At 35.1% G+C, this 16,589-nt stretch overlaps 1 protein-coding gene across 1 annotated transcript in view; it reads right to left on the reverse strand.

The window, feature by feature from the left end:
• The window catches only part of LOC140331105 (cadherin-6-like), a 198,152-nt gene that overhangs the window by 41,249 nt on the left and 140,314 nt on the right, over positions 1-16,589 (reverse strand). Inside the window, exons 4-6 of the mRNA XM_072411844.1 lie at positions 12,715-12,834; positions 7,286-7,453; positions 5,254-5,441 (exon numbers count right to left, since the gene is read on the reverse strand). Of these exons, the coding sequence (XP_072267945.1) occupies positions 5,254-5,441; positions 7,286-7,453; positions 12,715-12,834 (476 nt within the window). The remainder of the gene's footprint in view (positions 1-5,253; positions 5,442-7,285; positions 7,454-12,714; positions 12,835-16,589) is intronic.

A 16,589-nucleotide genomic window follows, 5' to 3' on the forward strand; every position in this document is an offset into this window, starting at 1 on the left:
CACTGAGACAAGTCAAGAGGTTATTTTTCATAGACGCCATCCTACCCGAACAGCGTAAAGTAATTTCACCCTACAAGGTATATAGCAAAAGCCTAGCAAAGCAATCGTTTACACTATAAACCAAATCTTATTTACAAATGCTGCTTGCTGGTAAAAAAGGCTTTAGGCCTCATCCAAATCTGGGTGTTTTAGGTTTAATATATTGTGTGTGCTTTGAATGTCCTAAGTGTGTTTTGATACATGTGACCACACTGAACTATATATTATGTGTTTCCATCACAATGTGCAGATGCAAGGATATGTCTAAACATAAATATGGAAATATTTATATGTAAGGACAAGTGTTCAATTGTGAGAAACAAAGAAACTTTAAAAATCTTTCAAAAACTTGGCTGGTGCCTTGTTCCCTAACCTTCTCCCTACTCCCTACCTGTGTCACTTAACCATGCTGTTTTAGGACCTTCCCACTCTGACTACACTCAAACAACCTTGTTGCCCTTTTTAAAGCAAATCACTGGTTTATTTAACCCCTCCATCACCAGCAGAATATGATACCATATTGCATACTACAGGTAGTCCCCGAGTTAAGGACATCCGACATATGGACAACTCCTAGATACAAACAGGGCTTCCCTGCTCGCTTCTGTGCAGGACCGAGCCTTGATGGGGGGGAGGGGGCAGTTTGCATGACTTGCAGAAGAAGTCTTTTGCTGTTCTGCAACCTCTCTCATTAATGACCAAGACAAACTCTGCAGATGTTTCTTTCTGCATATCAAAGCGCAGCTTGTTTCAGAAGTTATTGAACGTCTAGGCTAGGCTGTTTTTTTGTTTTGCTTTGTTTGTGATTAACTCACAGTGAAGATTTTATACAGTAACTGACACCACGCTGCCTAATAATATGTAATAATAATTTGTTGAGACAAACATCTGTCCTAATTGCATTTATTAAAATAATGTACCTGTTCCGACTTACATACAAATTCATCTTAAGAACAAACCTACAGCCCCTATCTCGTATGTAACCCGGGAACTACCTGTAATTCTGAAAAATGTCATAGTTCAATTCCCTGTAAAACAATATTTGCATTTTAGGTTTACATATTCTTTTAATATTTTATAATAAGAATAAGAATAAAGGCTATATAAAAGAAGAAAACAGGAAAAGGGCTCTAATATCACCAGTTATTTTACAAGTGGTCCTCATGTCAATATCCTGACAATATATATATTTCTATGCACATACTCAGGTCAAAAAATGAAAATTAAACATTCTAAATGTTCATTTCTTTTTTTTAATTTATATGATAATTTGTCTTAGTTTAGTCACAGAATGATCATTAAAATTCACCAAATTAGAAGATAATTTGAAAACTGTACATTTCAGACACTTTTTAGAACTTTTTGTAATTTAGAAACAATAGGTGTTAAATATTGTTCTTGCTTTTTATAGGTGAATAGTTGAAGCTTCATATTAATTAAATATTCAGTTAGCATAAGAATGTGCAATCTCTCTGCATTATTTTAAAATGAAAAGTAAGCACTCCTTTCCACATGTATAAGTACCAATTCATCTGTTAGTACAAAGTAAAATTAAGTTCTCATAAGTTAACTTACCAATATAGGTAACCATTGGTATTCTGATAAATAACTAAAGCAAAGCAGTGCTTAAAAATACAATCTTCACTGAAGAAAGCGTAGGGCATACAAATCTTTGCCAGCCTAAAATGTATTGTATTGTTGTATTATTATAGCAAATAGGCATCCAATTACAAAAAGAGAGAACTATGGTTATCAACCACACTGGATGTGCTTACCAATCTAAGCACTACCTTGATAAAGGGGTCCTTAGAGGCCCCAAACACTGTTTTTCTTGATGGATCAATCATTTTGTCTTAACAATTAGAAATATCTGCTCTCTGTTGTCTCTTAAACAATAAATATGTTTGCCTCTGTGAAAGTCTGTAACATAGCATAGCATTAGTTTACAAACTCGTGCATTAAATACCCTACAATGCAATCGAAACGGTTTGTAAAAACCAGGTTATAAATATATTTACATTCCATAGGTATGTATTGCTGTTTGTCATTTGACATTTGTCATGTTGCATTTGAAATATTTAGTTTTATATCACAAAATATGTATTTATATTGTTATATTGGTGTAAGTAATGTATATTTTATTAGAATGCCAGATCCATATGCTCTGTGTTACAGGGAAAGGCATGAGCCTTTTATCTGAGAGCTGTCTTTTCATCACAAAGAAATCAAAGATGAATGTTTTCCTGTATAAGTAGATATCTTGCTCCATGATCATCTCTGCATGACACAGCTGTGACATTGTGAGCACAACCTGGCTTTTTAATTTGGTAACAGTAACATGAAGAGAATTTGTGCATTTAGGCTATTTGACTCCATTTGCCTTTTTGATTCTCTATATTATTTGTGTTCTCATTTGTGGGAATGAGGTGCCTGGGATTACTTAAAAGCAAATCCTTTTTTATTACATCTACCTTAGATAACCCTGCTTGTTATCTACAATAGGTTTCTGTAAATCATACATCTGTATTGCTAATTGGTAATCACTCTTTCTTCGCTTCTCACATCTCTAATGTCGCTCCATAGGTGGTCCTAGGAATGGCTTACACCTTCCTAGCTAGTTGCTTATTGTTGCTGATAGAATTGCTTGTCATAAAAGCGTCTGCATGTATGTCTATCTGACAACTACCCACCAGTAGTTTAACCTATATTCTTTCATTGTAAAATAATTTTATCTGTATAGCCAGAATTATTTAAACAAAAGTCAAGGTAAACATAAACCACTCCCACATATAACTCATTAATAAGTTTTCAGGCTGCTATCTTGGGGTCATCTTATTCAAATTCGGAACCTAACCTAATACCAAATGTCATCTCCTGTAGACTTCAGTAGAGTTTGTCCAAGTGTTCTCACATTGGCCAGCAATAGCATTTTTCCCACTGACCATCATGCTAATATACTGTGAGCTATGGATATAGTAATTGTAGCAGGAGTTCCCTAAGACCTAACAATTATTTCCTAGGAACCTCTGGATGAACCCTAGGGTTCCACTGAAACCTGGTTGAGAAAAACTGGTTCAAATTATCTTTCAGGAGTTATAGTCATTGCTAACTTCTTCTTTTGAAAATCCCAGAACCTGGCTTTCATGTCTCTGAAATGGCTTCTCTACAGACAGGCTACTAATGTACTCTCCAGGTTTTTTTCAACCATATTTTCTTTAAAAAAAATACAAAAGCAAACAATTTTCCTGTATTTGTCATAAACTGTTTTGTGGTATTCCAAGATCATATGGAGCAAGAACAATGTATATACGTAGGCTCAGCAGCAACGGGTTCCAGTATTATTATTAGGTGTTGGCAACTGTGGTGTGATATTGTGGCATATGAACAAAACCTGATACATATTGTGGCATATGAACAAAAATACCTACAATTGTTTGACATAGCGGGAGGGTCGAATATTTGGATCTCTGCAGGATCTTTATGTAATTATGTGTTTGTGCATCATATAACAAAAAGCACCCCTTGTAAATCTTTACATGTTTATACTTATTGCACCTTCATGCTGCAAACCTTATATATGCATGATGAGCTGGAATGCAATAATGCATTCACTGAACTAACACACTTTTGATTTAGGAATAAGGTATGAACATTCCAGAGCCAGTGAAGCACATTTTCTCTGCACAACACCCCTGCTTCTAAAGGAACTTGTATGGTAATCAGGGTTGTATTTAAGGCGATGTTAGAGTGATGACGCCACTACTATGGCACTTTTTTGGCAACCTGCAAGACCTGAGGCACCTCTAGGAACCCTTCAAAGCATAGTAATGTGATTGAATTTCACTAACAGTGGAAGTGGCCTAAAGTAGCACAGTTCTATAAAACATGAGTCTGCTTAATGTTTACACTGCATACATATATCCTTGTACCCACAAAAATGCTTTAATCATTATGCCACAAAGTCTCATAAACAACTCAGTAATATAGACAGAGAACAGTCAGTAGTATGTAATGCAGGGTGCAGGGCTCAGTAATATAGTATGTAAGGTAGAGTTTAGAGATAGCTAGTACATTACAGAATGCAGAGGTCAGTCATATGTAATGCAGAGCGCAGGGATCAGTAATTTAGTATGTAAAGTAGGTAAAGTAGAGTAAAGTTAGAGTAGTAAAGTAGACTAACTCATAACAGAATGCATAGGTCAGTAGTATGTAAAGCAGGGTACAAAGGTCAGTCGCATGCAATCCAGTGTGTAGAGGCCAGTAGTATGAAACACATGGTCCGGGGAACAGTAAAATACTAAAAACTCATAGGTATACAGAAAAAGATATGGGAAATATGGCAGGATGATCTTGTTGCTGTAGTATATGACAAGAGGAAATTCAGGGTTGGACTAAGCACGCCAGACTATCTACAATCAATAACAGTTTTTGTAGCTAAAGCACGACCTTATCAATGATTTAGCATAATGCTGTTTTGTTGGAATTTAAAAAATAAATTTAGAAATAGGTTTCCCTTTCCTGTGCTTATGTAACTAGAAAAACAATGTCTTTGAAAGGAAGTGAGCTGACATTGTGGGCAAATATAAATGAGGGACAAGCAAGGACTATACATATGTGAAAAGCAGGAAAGGACATGTCTTGTTGGATAAAGGTGAAAAAGGATTAGTTCGTTTATCTACCTTTAGATATCATTTCAGCTGCAAAAAGAAGTAGTGTAAAATTTAAAGGGTGAGGTAAGATTAGAAAGGGGTGTTGGTTATATATGAAAAGCGTAGCAAAAATTTAGAAGAGGGTGGGGGTAAATATAGAAAGTGGTAATAACGTTAAAAAGTGGTGGAGGTAAACTAATGCTGGGCGGAAAAAGATTAGAATTGGTGGCAAAAATAAGACTTTTGGGGTAAGATTAGAAAAGATAATAGTGAGATTAGAAATGGGTGGGGGAATTACTCTGAAAAGCAACATTTTGCGGGGGTTTATAATTTCTTAGGTGGATAAAAATCCCTGTAAGGGATGCAGAAAAGGAAAGTGTAAAAGGGAATATCATTTGCCACCCCCATTACAATATATATAAACAGGAAAATGTCAAAGCTGCCAAATACAGCTAAGAAAATGAAGTAGCTTTATATAGTATAGGGAATAGGAATACAAACATATTCATTTTAGTATTTTAGGTGAAAACATTAGTCTATCACCTTTTCCCCCCTTCCAAATTACCTTTTTGACAATAATGACTCCTTCCTGCGTCTCCTTGTCTGTGATGATTTGAAACATGTCGTGTTCATCTCCATCACTGATTTTGTATTCTGTCTCTGCATTCACACCTTCATCTGCATCATTAGCTTTGATTCTGCCAATTGCAGTACCCACAGGGGAAGACTCCGGGGCCCTGAATTGATAGGTACCTAGAGATTCAAAATGAACACGCTTTAAAAAGTGTTTTTAACAGTTCCCTTACAAAGCTTTGGAAAATACCTGAAAAGACTTGTAAGAAAAATACTGGAAATAGATTAAAGGAGAAGGAACAGTTTACTGGTGAGTACATCGCTTGTAACAGACAGAGAATTTGTTTGCAATTTGACTTTTATTTATATTTTTACCAGATTAATGTTTCTCCCCTGTAACTTGACATACTCTCAGCAGCAAATGGGGAAACAAGCTCAACTCTTTGAAAACTGGATTTAATGATGTAACAAGGTACATACCCAAGCGATCACTGTTTAGCATTTAGCCAAATATAGTATGTGAGTACAAGATACAAAATGTGAACCCAATATTATATAAATGTAAAGCTAAACATTCTTTATGTTTTGGATAGAATATGGAATATTTAAAGGACTTGATCCCACTTGGCTCTCCTTATTATCTCTATGGAGTTTTTAATGGTGTGTGCACCCCAGAACACGTGTCAGAAGAAAAATCTAATCTAAAAACTTTTGGATATAGCAGAAATACAAGCAGTGTGAACGGGGACCACATACATTGGATATTTATAGGAATGATTAAAGGGGGGGGAAACACACGCACACATTTTTCCTTTTTTTCATACAAACTGTTCTTTTAGCCCCATAATGCCACATTTAGTAATACAGTAATATATATCTATGGCCAATTTTTGGATAGAGTAAGGAAGGACTGGAGCCTTTTTATAGTTTTTATTGTTTCCAATGTGTCCCTGCTAAGGAAATTCTCTCTCTTTTTTTCTCCTGGTGATTATTGTCACTAAGACTAAAAAGAAAAATCTAAAATTTTGGTTTGCACCAAATAGAAAAAGAACAGAAATCTTCCAAAAAGGAATAATTGTTTTCAAGAAACTGTCTAAGAAAGGACTTTCTTTGCATCAAATACAAGCATATGAACACCAGCTATTGCTGACCAGTTGTTATAAATTAATGAACCTTGTACATGCTTTACCATAAAAAATAAACCATTGGCATCATACACAATGCACATGTAAGTAATATACATTGTTACGATTTTCAGTAGCAAAATTCTGTAAAACATTTTGTAACAGTTAATACAGTACAAGAAAAGACAACATAAAGCAAGTGCAACAGCATGGCCTATTTCTGGATAGCAAATGTTTCCTTGCTGATAATCCCAAACGTCTGATTGGGTTACATTGAAAAATGTTCTTTTGTGTGTTTTAGTAAACACTACCGAGGTAATGGACAGCCTAGGGCTAGGCAGAGGACATTTGAAATATTGACTCCATTTTTATTCCATAATGCAATTACACCGGTCTTGTCCTGCTTTTTTCTTTCACAAGTTTTGTTTATAGTACGGCTGTCTGACAAACAACAGTGGGAGTTAAAGACAGATGCTACACTGTGATGAACTCCAAGTATAAAACAAGTTAAGGCTTTGGAGATTTGAAATGCATGGCGAGGAAAATGCGTAAAGATATATTCATTTCAGACATGATTACATTTCATGGTTAAGGGAATCAAAAATAGTTTCTCCAAGGAATAAGTGTTAGGAGCTCATGAACAGACTCTGCGCAACGCCAAACAAAGACATATCCATTATATCGATACAAAGGATATACGGAATTCAAAATATCCTGGTAAAGCCGGAAGGCTGGAAAATCTGCCAGCAAAATAAATCAAAATGCTCTACAAAGCAACATTTAATACGTTTTTCATCCCCGTGGGTTCGGAAATGGGAAGAAACTGTTTCTCTGCCTTAAATTTTATTTTGATATAATCTAAAGCAGTTTACAAGAAAATAAACAATGAATGGTGCTTACTCTGGGGGAAACGTGGAGGGTTGTCATTGACATCCGACAAGGTGATATTTACAACTGTTGTCCCAGACAAACCTCCCATTTGCCCCCCCATGTCTTTGGCCTGGATCATCACTTGATACTGCTCCCTGTTTTCTCGGTCCATTTTGGGCAATGCTGTTTTGATGACACCTGCAATAAAAGAAACAATAATTTTGTATTGGGAAATTACATCCTTGAAACAAAAGTAAGACAGTGTGAACAATTTAGGTAGTGGGTTTCTAGGGATTCATAAACATTTACTGAAGTCAAAGCCACCTGTTTCCATATCTGTATTTACAGCTTGTCTATGTGATAAAAAGTTTACAGAAAGGCTCTTATTTTAGGAACCATCTCCCTTTTTTACACTCATTTTGCAATGAAATATTGATTTTGTTTAGTGTAAAGAGTGCTAAAGGGAAACTGTTGTTTGTACCTAAACCAGACATACAACTGTCATGCTTAAAAGTTAAATATTTTTCTGTGATAAAAATTTATGCTAACAGAGTTGGTCTAAGATTACCTTCCAGAAAATAACAGGAATTCCCTACTACATTTACTACTACTACATTTACTATTTTATAGTGGGCACAAGTCCAAAAATGTCCTAAATTGCATGTCACATGCAAGAACGTTTGGTATATGTGTTTCTTTGCCTATAAATACTGATTTTAGCAGGATTAATTCATTTGCAAAAGGATTGCTCAAATGTTATATTATATTTAAAGCTTAAGTCTGGTGGGCTTAGTGCTTCTAGACTGTTGTACGTCAAAAAGTGAGCTCTGTCTGCCAAAAATGTCTAACTCATATTCATATTGACTGGGACTTTTTTAGATGTTTTTGCTCACATCTGTATGTATTGCTCCTAACAGACAGTCAGTGGGCAGACCAGGAACTCATAGGCAGAGACCTCATCAAGAGTTGTTTATAGATATAAGAAGATGTCAGATTATGATGGCAGATGATTTCTAGTTGGGTAGGCCCACTACAGCTGTTTAATTATTATATTTCCAATTATTGCATTAAAAGACACAATTCCCTGTGACCTAAAGGATTACTCCAAGCATTCTTTTATTTGCATACTTATTTAGTTTACTAGTATTTCTATTGTTTAAATGCAGTAAAAAAGAAATAGCTATACAAGCAAGTTGAAATTCCACTTGGATAAATTTGTACCCAAAACTTCCATACTTAAATACTTGCCCATGTTCATAATTTACTCTAAAGTTTTTTTAATACTTTTATACTGTCACTGGATTCTACAACATACCAGATGGAAGAATTTTCCTGTTCCTTAAAGTATGTAAGAAAACATAACTTTTTTGTTGGCATTCCTTACATGCTGTATGTCTTATCATTTTTACAAATTTCACACCCACTTATTTCATAGTTAAGCATTTTTTATCTCAAGTTTATTACTTTTTATCTAAGATGTAGGAAGCGTGTTGCTTTGCCAACTTTCTTATGCTAGGATTATCAGCCCTTATCATTCCTTAAGGTATAGAACCATTAATTAAAGTTTAGCACCTGTTATCAAAAAAATTCAACACTTCATAGTTTATCATTACTAGCAGAAATGACCCGGTCATAGACAGTAAGAAAATTTAACTGTGGAAGGCAAAGAGAAAAAGTCATGGCTGGGCATATACAAGAAACAAAATATTCAGACTACAAAATGTATGTAAACCCCAGGAATTAACTTCTCCTATTTATTATTATTCATTTAATTAACTTCTCAATTTATGGTTTAATAAAAATACTCTTTAAATATTGTTACATCTATTTATTAAGTGGAAAAAAATACATTGTTAATTGTAAAATGTAGACAGTGCTGCTCTGAAATCTCAAATTAAGTTATTAACCTTATTTAGTTCTGCTCTATATACTACAAAACACCCTAATCTCACGTACATTTTTGTTGTAAAGCAGCAAGAATGCTTCTCTATGGCTGTGGTTCTGTTATTTTTAAACTTGCTGTTCAGTTCATATAACAGACATTAACATTTAGTTTTACCTACTGCTCTAACATCTCACCTACACTGTCATCAGGATTGGTGGGTGCGGGTGTAACAGAAGAGTGCATGAGCAGCCAACCACCAAGCGATCAACAAAAATCCCTCTACCCAGTTGTATAAGATGTGTCCCTTTATTTCCTCGAACACATACAGTAGTGGGAGAGCCAAGGCAAGGTAACTAGAAATAACTGTGTGGTTCAGCATTAAAAAGCACCTGTATGGATCTGATATATATATAAATATACTTTTGAGCTATGTCCCCAAAGTTTACACTGTGTTCTTTTTCACTTCTGGTGCCTTATTTAGGAATGAAATCCATGGATATGGATTTTCCTTTTTTCACCTTTACGCATAAATTCAGGTTATTTAGAAATTGGTTCATCTTGCAGCCTTTAGTACACTGCACAGTTATTTCCATGAACCTATATTTTGCTTTTAGTAGCAAAAGGTACATACAGGCTGAGATAGGAGCATGCATGCTTAACTTATCCATGTTCTCCTACCACTTTACTCTATTGCCTGATACTCAAAAATCTTTTACATTTCAGCAGGCTTACCCTAGCATACCCTGATGCCCTGGGGACCTTGGTAACTTTTGTAGCAGTGCTTACTTTGCTTGCTATATATATATATTGCTTTCCATAGTATATAAAACATACAGGGTCATTTAGGCATTCAGCATACAAAACATAACATTACAGAAATACATTTGGATAGTACAAACTGTACAGCACACTGTGCAGCCATCATTAAACATAAAATAAAAGTTTGCAATATAGCAATATACTCTAGCACAGTATGGAGTACAGGGACCTGAGTAGTATCAGAACAGAACAAAGCAATAATAATGGGAATGGTTACTAATATTTTTAGGCTTTTGTTCTCCCCTTGGAATAACAGAATTGGTATATGAAAGAAGAACCAGACTGTAATAACACGTAGCTCATTTTTTATCTGAATCATAGCCCCCTGTCCAAGTTGCTAACTGAACACCCACAATATTACATACATTTTACAGGTTTTACAGCTAAAGTGCAGTCACTATATTATAGAGACCATATTTTCAGCAGTGTAAGTAACATTTTAGTCTTTATATTGTGTATTTAGTATGACATATAGACAGCATTTGGAAGGACACTAAAATACACATTTTCCAGTCTGCATTAGACTAATGTGTTATGAACACTGTGGTTGGTCTATATTCCAATACGGAAAAAAAATCAATACCTTTCATGGTTGTCTCCATTTATTTCATAGACTTTACAGATAATCTTGACTAGCCAGTTTTTTATGAACTGTCCATAAATTTTTAGACATTTAGAAATATTGGTCCTTTTTTATCACAAGCAACTGTCAATGAGCCTTGCTTATATTTTTTGTATGTAGACTGGTGATAAGCTAACTAAGGGTGGTGCCAGGGGCATGGGGTGATTTCTGCTGCTGTATGTAGCTGATTTTACCTCTGCATGAAATATACACTATAGAAATCTGGGAATTGAAATCAATAGTAGAATATAAAGTAAATTACTTGTTTTAATAACAATCAACAATCATTTCTCACTTTGTGTTGCATGAAAGACATTGTCTTCCAGTTTTAAAGTGGACCTATCACCACAATTTTTATTTTATACAAATGGTAGATAACCCTTTTTATATAAAGCAAAACAATGTTTTTTTGTTTTAATAAAAGGAGGAGGCCCCCTTCTTCTGTCTTTAGAGTGAATGGGAGCCCAGAGCCTCCGGGGATACCTATGTCATGTATCCCAGGAGGCTTCAGGCTGTTCCTTCTGCGCATGCCTGATGTCGGACAAGTAAAGAAGGGGCTTTCCCCATAATTAAAAAAGGCCTGTCTCATGCATGCACATCGCAAGATCGACTTTTTATTCATTTACTGAAGGATATGTCACCTGATCTCATGTCTGAGTAGTGCAGGTTAGGGTAACGTAGGCAGAAGCTGGAATACAAATAAAGATGGCCGTACTTGCCAGTTCCTCTGCACCAGGATGAAGAAAGAATCCCAGATGATGCGGGAGTGAATGTAAGCCAGGTGTGGAGGGATTGACAGGTCTGTGGAAGTAAGGGGTCTTTTTTTTTTTTTAATGAAAGTTACGCTTTAGGACTATTTTCTACAACAATTGACATAGCTGGAAATGGCTGACAAAAAATTTGCTGGTCAAAAGCTGACTTTAAACTGAACTTTAGAACAAAAACCTTTATTTGAATATATTTCTCAATAGTGACAAGGAATAATAAACTACTTTGGGTTCACAATCAGCTTTTGTAAACTTTTATACTAACTTTTCATAGCTTGTATAGGGAGTATAGGCTGTTATGAGGAAAGCCTAACAAGTGCTTGCAGAAAACAAAGGAGGTGGATACAAGACTAGTCATCCTGTTCATGGAGATACAGTAACATTGACCGGTCTTTATTATAGGAAAATCTTTTAGCACAGAGGCAAAAAGTAGGATCTGTTTTATGCTGCATTACTTTACAGGTCTTAGAAAGCTACTACTACTACTACTAAATAAGTATTGTTTGATTTAATAGGAGAGAAGAACACATTGGCAAGGCTGTCCTTGTGTGTATTGGGGAGGGATGTAGACTTCTGCAATCTCCTCCAAATATAATACTGCCTTGAGGGCTGAGGGACATGGGAAATTAGTAAAAGGTCCCTTTTGGGAAGCACACTGCACTGTTACAAGCAGACAGACAGTTTTTATCTCTTCAAGATACACTACGATTCCTTGACATCTGGAGACCATTTATGTCATTTAAACTTCTCAACATACAAACAAATCTTCATCTTCTGTTACAAAAGCTTAACATCGGAGATATTTACGATTTTAGTTTGAAATCAAGCCAAATGCAAGATTTAACTACTAAGTATGGAACTTTTACTGTAAGGTGTTCAAACATCTCCTAAACATAGTTTCTTTTATTGTCTATCAATCATATCTGTATATGCCAGAATGTAATTCTGCATTAAAATGCATGCAAATTAATGTTAGATAAGCAATAACAAAAAACATACAACACACAGTGAAAGTAATTTTGGTTAGTAAAAAATTAAGATGTAACCAAAACCACATTTGTATTGTAGAACGTGGGCAGAAATGCCAAGTGAGCAGAGATTGCCTGAGTTATTTAAGAGAAATCTGAAGTCTGATTCTTGTTCCAAGAGAAACTATTTTGTGTACAGCCCTAATTATATTTCAGCTTTGATTTTTAGTTTCTAATACCATTGGTGTCATGCTTACAGATGTCTTGCTCAATTGAGTTTGTCAGTTTGTGCAGGGTGGAAAATGTAATCTCTTTCAAGTTTTGTCTAGTATGTCCTAGCTTGACTTAACATGTCATCTTCAATTACAGAAACAAAGACACAGCTAAGGTCTTCTGACCTGTCTCAGAATCGACTGAGAAGTATGGCTGTCCCTGTAGAATACTGTAGACGACTTTTGCGCTGTTTCCATAGGTCGGATCATCTGCATCATTCGCTGTAACTTGAACGACAAATGTTCCTGCAATGAAAAGCAAAAGGCATGTCAGTTTTGGAAAAATTATGAGATCATAAAAGCTGAAAAAATATTGGAATGAAGGGAAGGAAGGCAGGAAGACAGGGAATAATGAAGACAGAAAGGAGACCTGGGATATATTAGTATTAGTATGATACCCATATTTTCATATGGGTATGACAAGGCAATATTTATCTGCAGAGAAAACTCTCTCCAATTATGTTTTTACTATCACATGGAGAAAATGCTATTCTTTACCATAATGCCTTCATTTTTTTGTGGAATATGAGGCAAGGCAATATAATATTTTACTTTTTCTTCTTCCCTCTAGAGCAGTGTACTGAGTGTCTGATTTGCTACTAGCAAACAGTGTGAGAAATCACATTAATCATGTAATTGAAGAAATATATAAAGAATATTGTATCTGCTTGCCAAGCACTGCAAAAGTTCCCTAGGAAATTTAATATCATTAAAGGCAACTACAGAACCCTAAATCTACATAGAAATAATATTTTTATAGATAAAAATCAATTACTACACATTTTGTGTATATATTGTTCTAATATCTACAAAATAGAAAAAGTCAGAGTAAAAAAGAAAAAAACTAAAGAAATAATGCATTTTAGCGCCTTTGGACCTGGGATCCTAAGTATTTATTAAGTGTGACAGTTATGAGTGGTAAGCACCATAAAAAATCTTAACACTTATATATACATTTCCTGTGGATATGTACATACAAGACAATGAAATAAACCAGGCTAGATCTACAGATAAAAGGGAGAATATACCATTGCAAATATGTGAGGGAGTAAACATAATGTTCTTTAAGAACTTTCCCAGTTTGTGATGAGATGATTTCAACCCTATGCATCACAGTTATTTGCAAATGTAACTTTTGTCTACTTACATTGTGTAAACTATTAATTCATAATAAAGCATCAATAAGCTAACAGTAAAAGGATTAACACATTTTACATGTGGTTTGTCACTGATGATACCTTATACTTATATTAATTAATAATTATTTAATGCTAAGTTTAAGTGTGTGTGACACGTTTAATGTAAACATATCTATAACACTTTTGCATGAAGCTTAATATGTGAGCATTTTCAACCCCATTTTTATTAGCTCAGTTAATATACTTTAAACAAATTTTCTATAAAAGCCTCCAAAATCACTTCTTAAAAGTTACTTCTATACCCCTGATACAGCTGTACAGATGGCAGATTATTGGCCAGGACAGTAACAAATATTTGTCCCGGGTGATGAAAATCTAGTGTATGCACATAGCATAGCTTCAATCACTTTATAATATAAAGACAAAATATTAGATTCATCTAAACTCTTTAAATGTTATCACTACTTCTTGTTTGATTTTCTTCACACAATATAGTGTTTTTTTTTTACTCAGCTAATGCATTATTTGTTTTTTTAACCTAAGACTTACTATATAATAATAGCATGCGATTTTAGCAATTAAAGCAGGAAAGCTGTTTTTTAGGGAGTAATTTTTATCTATGTGTTCATTCAAAAATAATGTAATATTTTGTTAGCATAACCACACCAATCTGCACAAGCCCCATATAACTCCCTGTATAGAAACAGTCACACTTGGAAAGAAGAGACAACTTTGTAAGCCAATCAGGGCTTTACTTTGCCTAGTGCTGTCAGTCTAACATTATGAACATTCCTACAGGAAGGAAGAATGATGACCTCATTAGTGTTCCAAATGTATTAGATATAGCACAAAATTCAGCTCTTAGTTACTGATGTCATCGACATAATTTTTTTGAGACTTTTTGTGGGTATGTTATTCTCTTGTTCTCCTATCCTTCATCTGTTTTAGAGCAGAATTATAAAACAACACATGCTCGAACACTTTCAATGATAACAAGAAAGAGCTTTTGGTCTTCTCACAGTTTCAAAGCTTCAATAAGGCAAACGTGCTCCACATGTGGTGTGCTTCATTATTATGGTCATACAGTATAATATGAAATTGTAGATGCAGCTGACAAAAGGAAAACAAGCAGGACCAAAGCCAAATTTTCATAAGCAAGAAACGCTTGTTTTTTATGTATTTTTGTATGTGTACTTTTTTTTAAAATTACAAAATAAAAAAGCATTTAATGGTGTCAACATGGTTTGTAAAAAGTACCATATTCTATGGTGAAATATGAAGGATACATTTTTGCTAATTTTTTTTACCTGGATAATTAGGATATAGAACTATGCATTGTGCTGTTTTTGTATTTCAAAGCACTGCTGAAACAACTTTTATTTGAATTATGTTTTTTTATTGAAATATTAGTTTATGTTAATAATTTTGTAACACATACCTAAATATTATCCACCTATACCAAGAGAGTTCAATCAACCACTGTCTGCACTGCAATATATTTATATAGGTCCATAAGTGTACACAGCTAGTTAGGAAACTTATTAGTATGGTTTACATTTATCTAACTTTCCTTTTTTAAATTATGTTTCTGTAAATGCAGCAGAAATATGTTTAAGCACGCTTTTCAAAAAATCCATTTTATTTGCCAAATTTTATGCGAACATAGCTACATCCATATGCAGCTGTATCATTTGAAGTCTCAGCATATTCCTATGAAGGTTTTGCGTAGGATGACATTTCTGTGTATTTTCACGATCCACCTGTAAAAACTGTTGTAACAAATCATTCAGTTTAATTAAAGTGGATTGTGCAATAGATCTGACTTCTATATGTGGTAAAACATGTAAATATTTAATGCACAAAGGTTATATTTTTCAAGGGAGGTTGTTCTTCAATATTTTAAAAGGTTATGAAATTTGAAAGATATTATTTGGATGAAGAAAAACCTCCTTTTTATTTCACAACATGTTATTGCTAATCAGGAACATTTCTCCTGTTCTGCATATACTGGCCCCAAGTCATACTAATGTTAGTGGTGGGAAAAACAGGGCCAAACATCCACAGAACAGGAAAAATAGGAGATTGTTCCAAAAAGGTTAATAGTAATATAAATGGTGGCAAATTACAAAATTCTTTCTAGACAGCTAAAACAATACAGCCCAGTCTTGAACCTCATTATAGGTATATAGGAGAGAAACACAGAAGAACTATTGACTTTGATGAAAGGTGAGGAAGGTATGGAAGAGGAAGTTATCGGTAGTTAAAGGCTATTTTATGGCAAATTTTCAGCTAGAACTTTTTTTGTTTTGATTGAAATAGTGCTGGACAAGGTTGGAGTGGATTGGGCTGCTCCCAATCGCAGGCACGGGCGCCGGGTCCTATCTCTCAGGTAACCCACTACCTATGTTCCATGTCAGTATTTCTTTCATGCTGGGACTTGCTATGATGAGTGAGCTGGCGTGGGTGTGTCTCTGAGGTAACACACACACGCCCTCTGTTTCCTACAGCCTATGGCTCATGTCCTGCAGGTATTTAAAGGAACCTCCTATTACAGGAAGTTGCCTGAGCAATCTCTGGCTTACCTGCGTTACTCTCACTGCTAAGGTGTGTTGTTTGTTTGCTCTGCTGTGTACCGAACCTTGCCTTCGTTTATTGGACTGTCTGTTTGCTGCCTGACCCTGACCTTGGAATTCGTTTCTGGACTTTGCCTGTTTGCTGCCTGACCCTGACCTTTGCAATTCGTTTCTGGACTTTGCCTGTTTGCTGCCTGTCCCTGACCTTGGAATACATTCTTGGACTTTGCCTGTTACCGCCTGGTCCTGACTCCTGTGGTCAGCTGCCACTGGCCTGGGGATTGCTCTG

The sequence above is a fragment of the Pyxicephalus adspersus genome, chromosome 5 (assembly GCF_032062135.1).
Source record: "Pyxicephalus adspersus chromosome 5, UCB_Pads_2.0, whole genome shotgun sequence".
Lineage (NCBI taxonomy): Eukaryota > Metazoa > Chordata > Amphibia > Anura > Pyxicephalidae > Pyxicephalus > Pyxicephalus adspersus.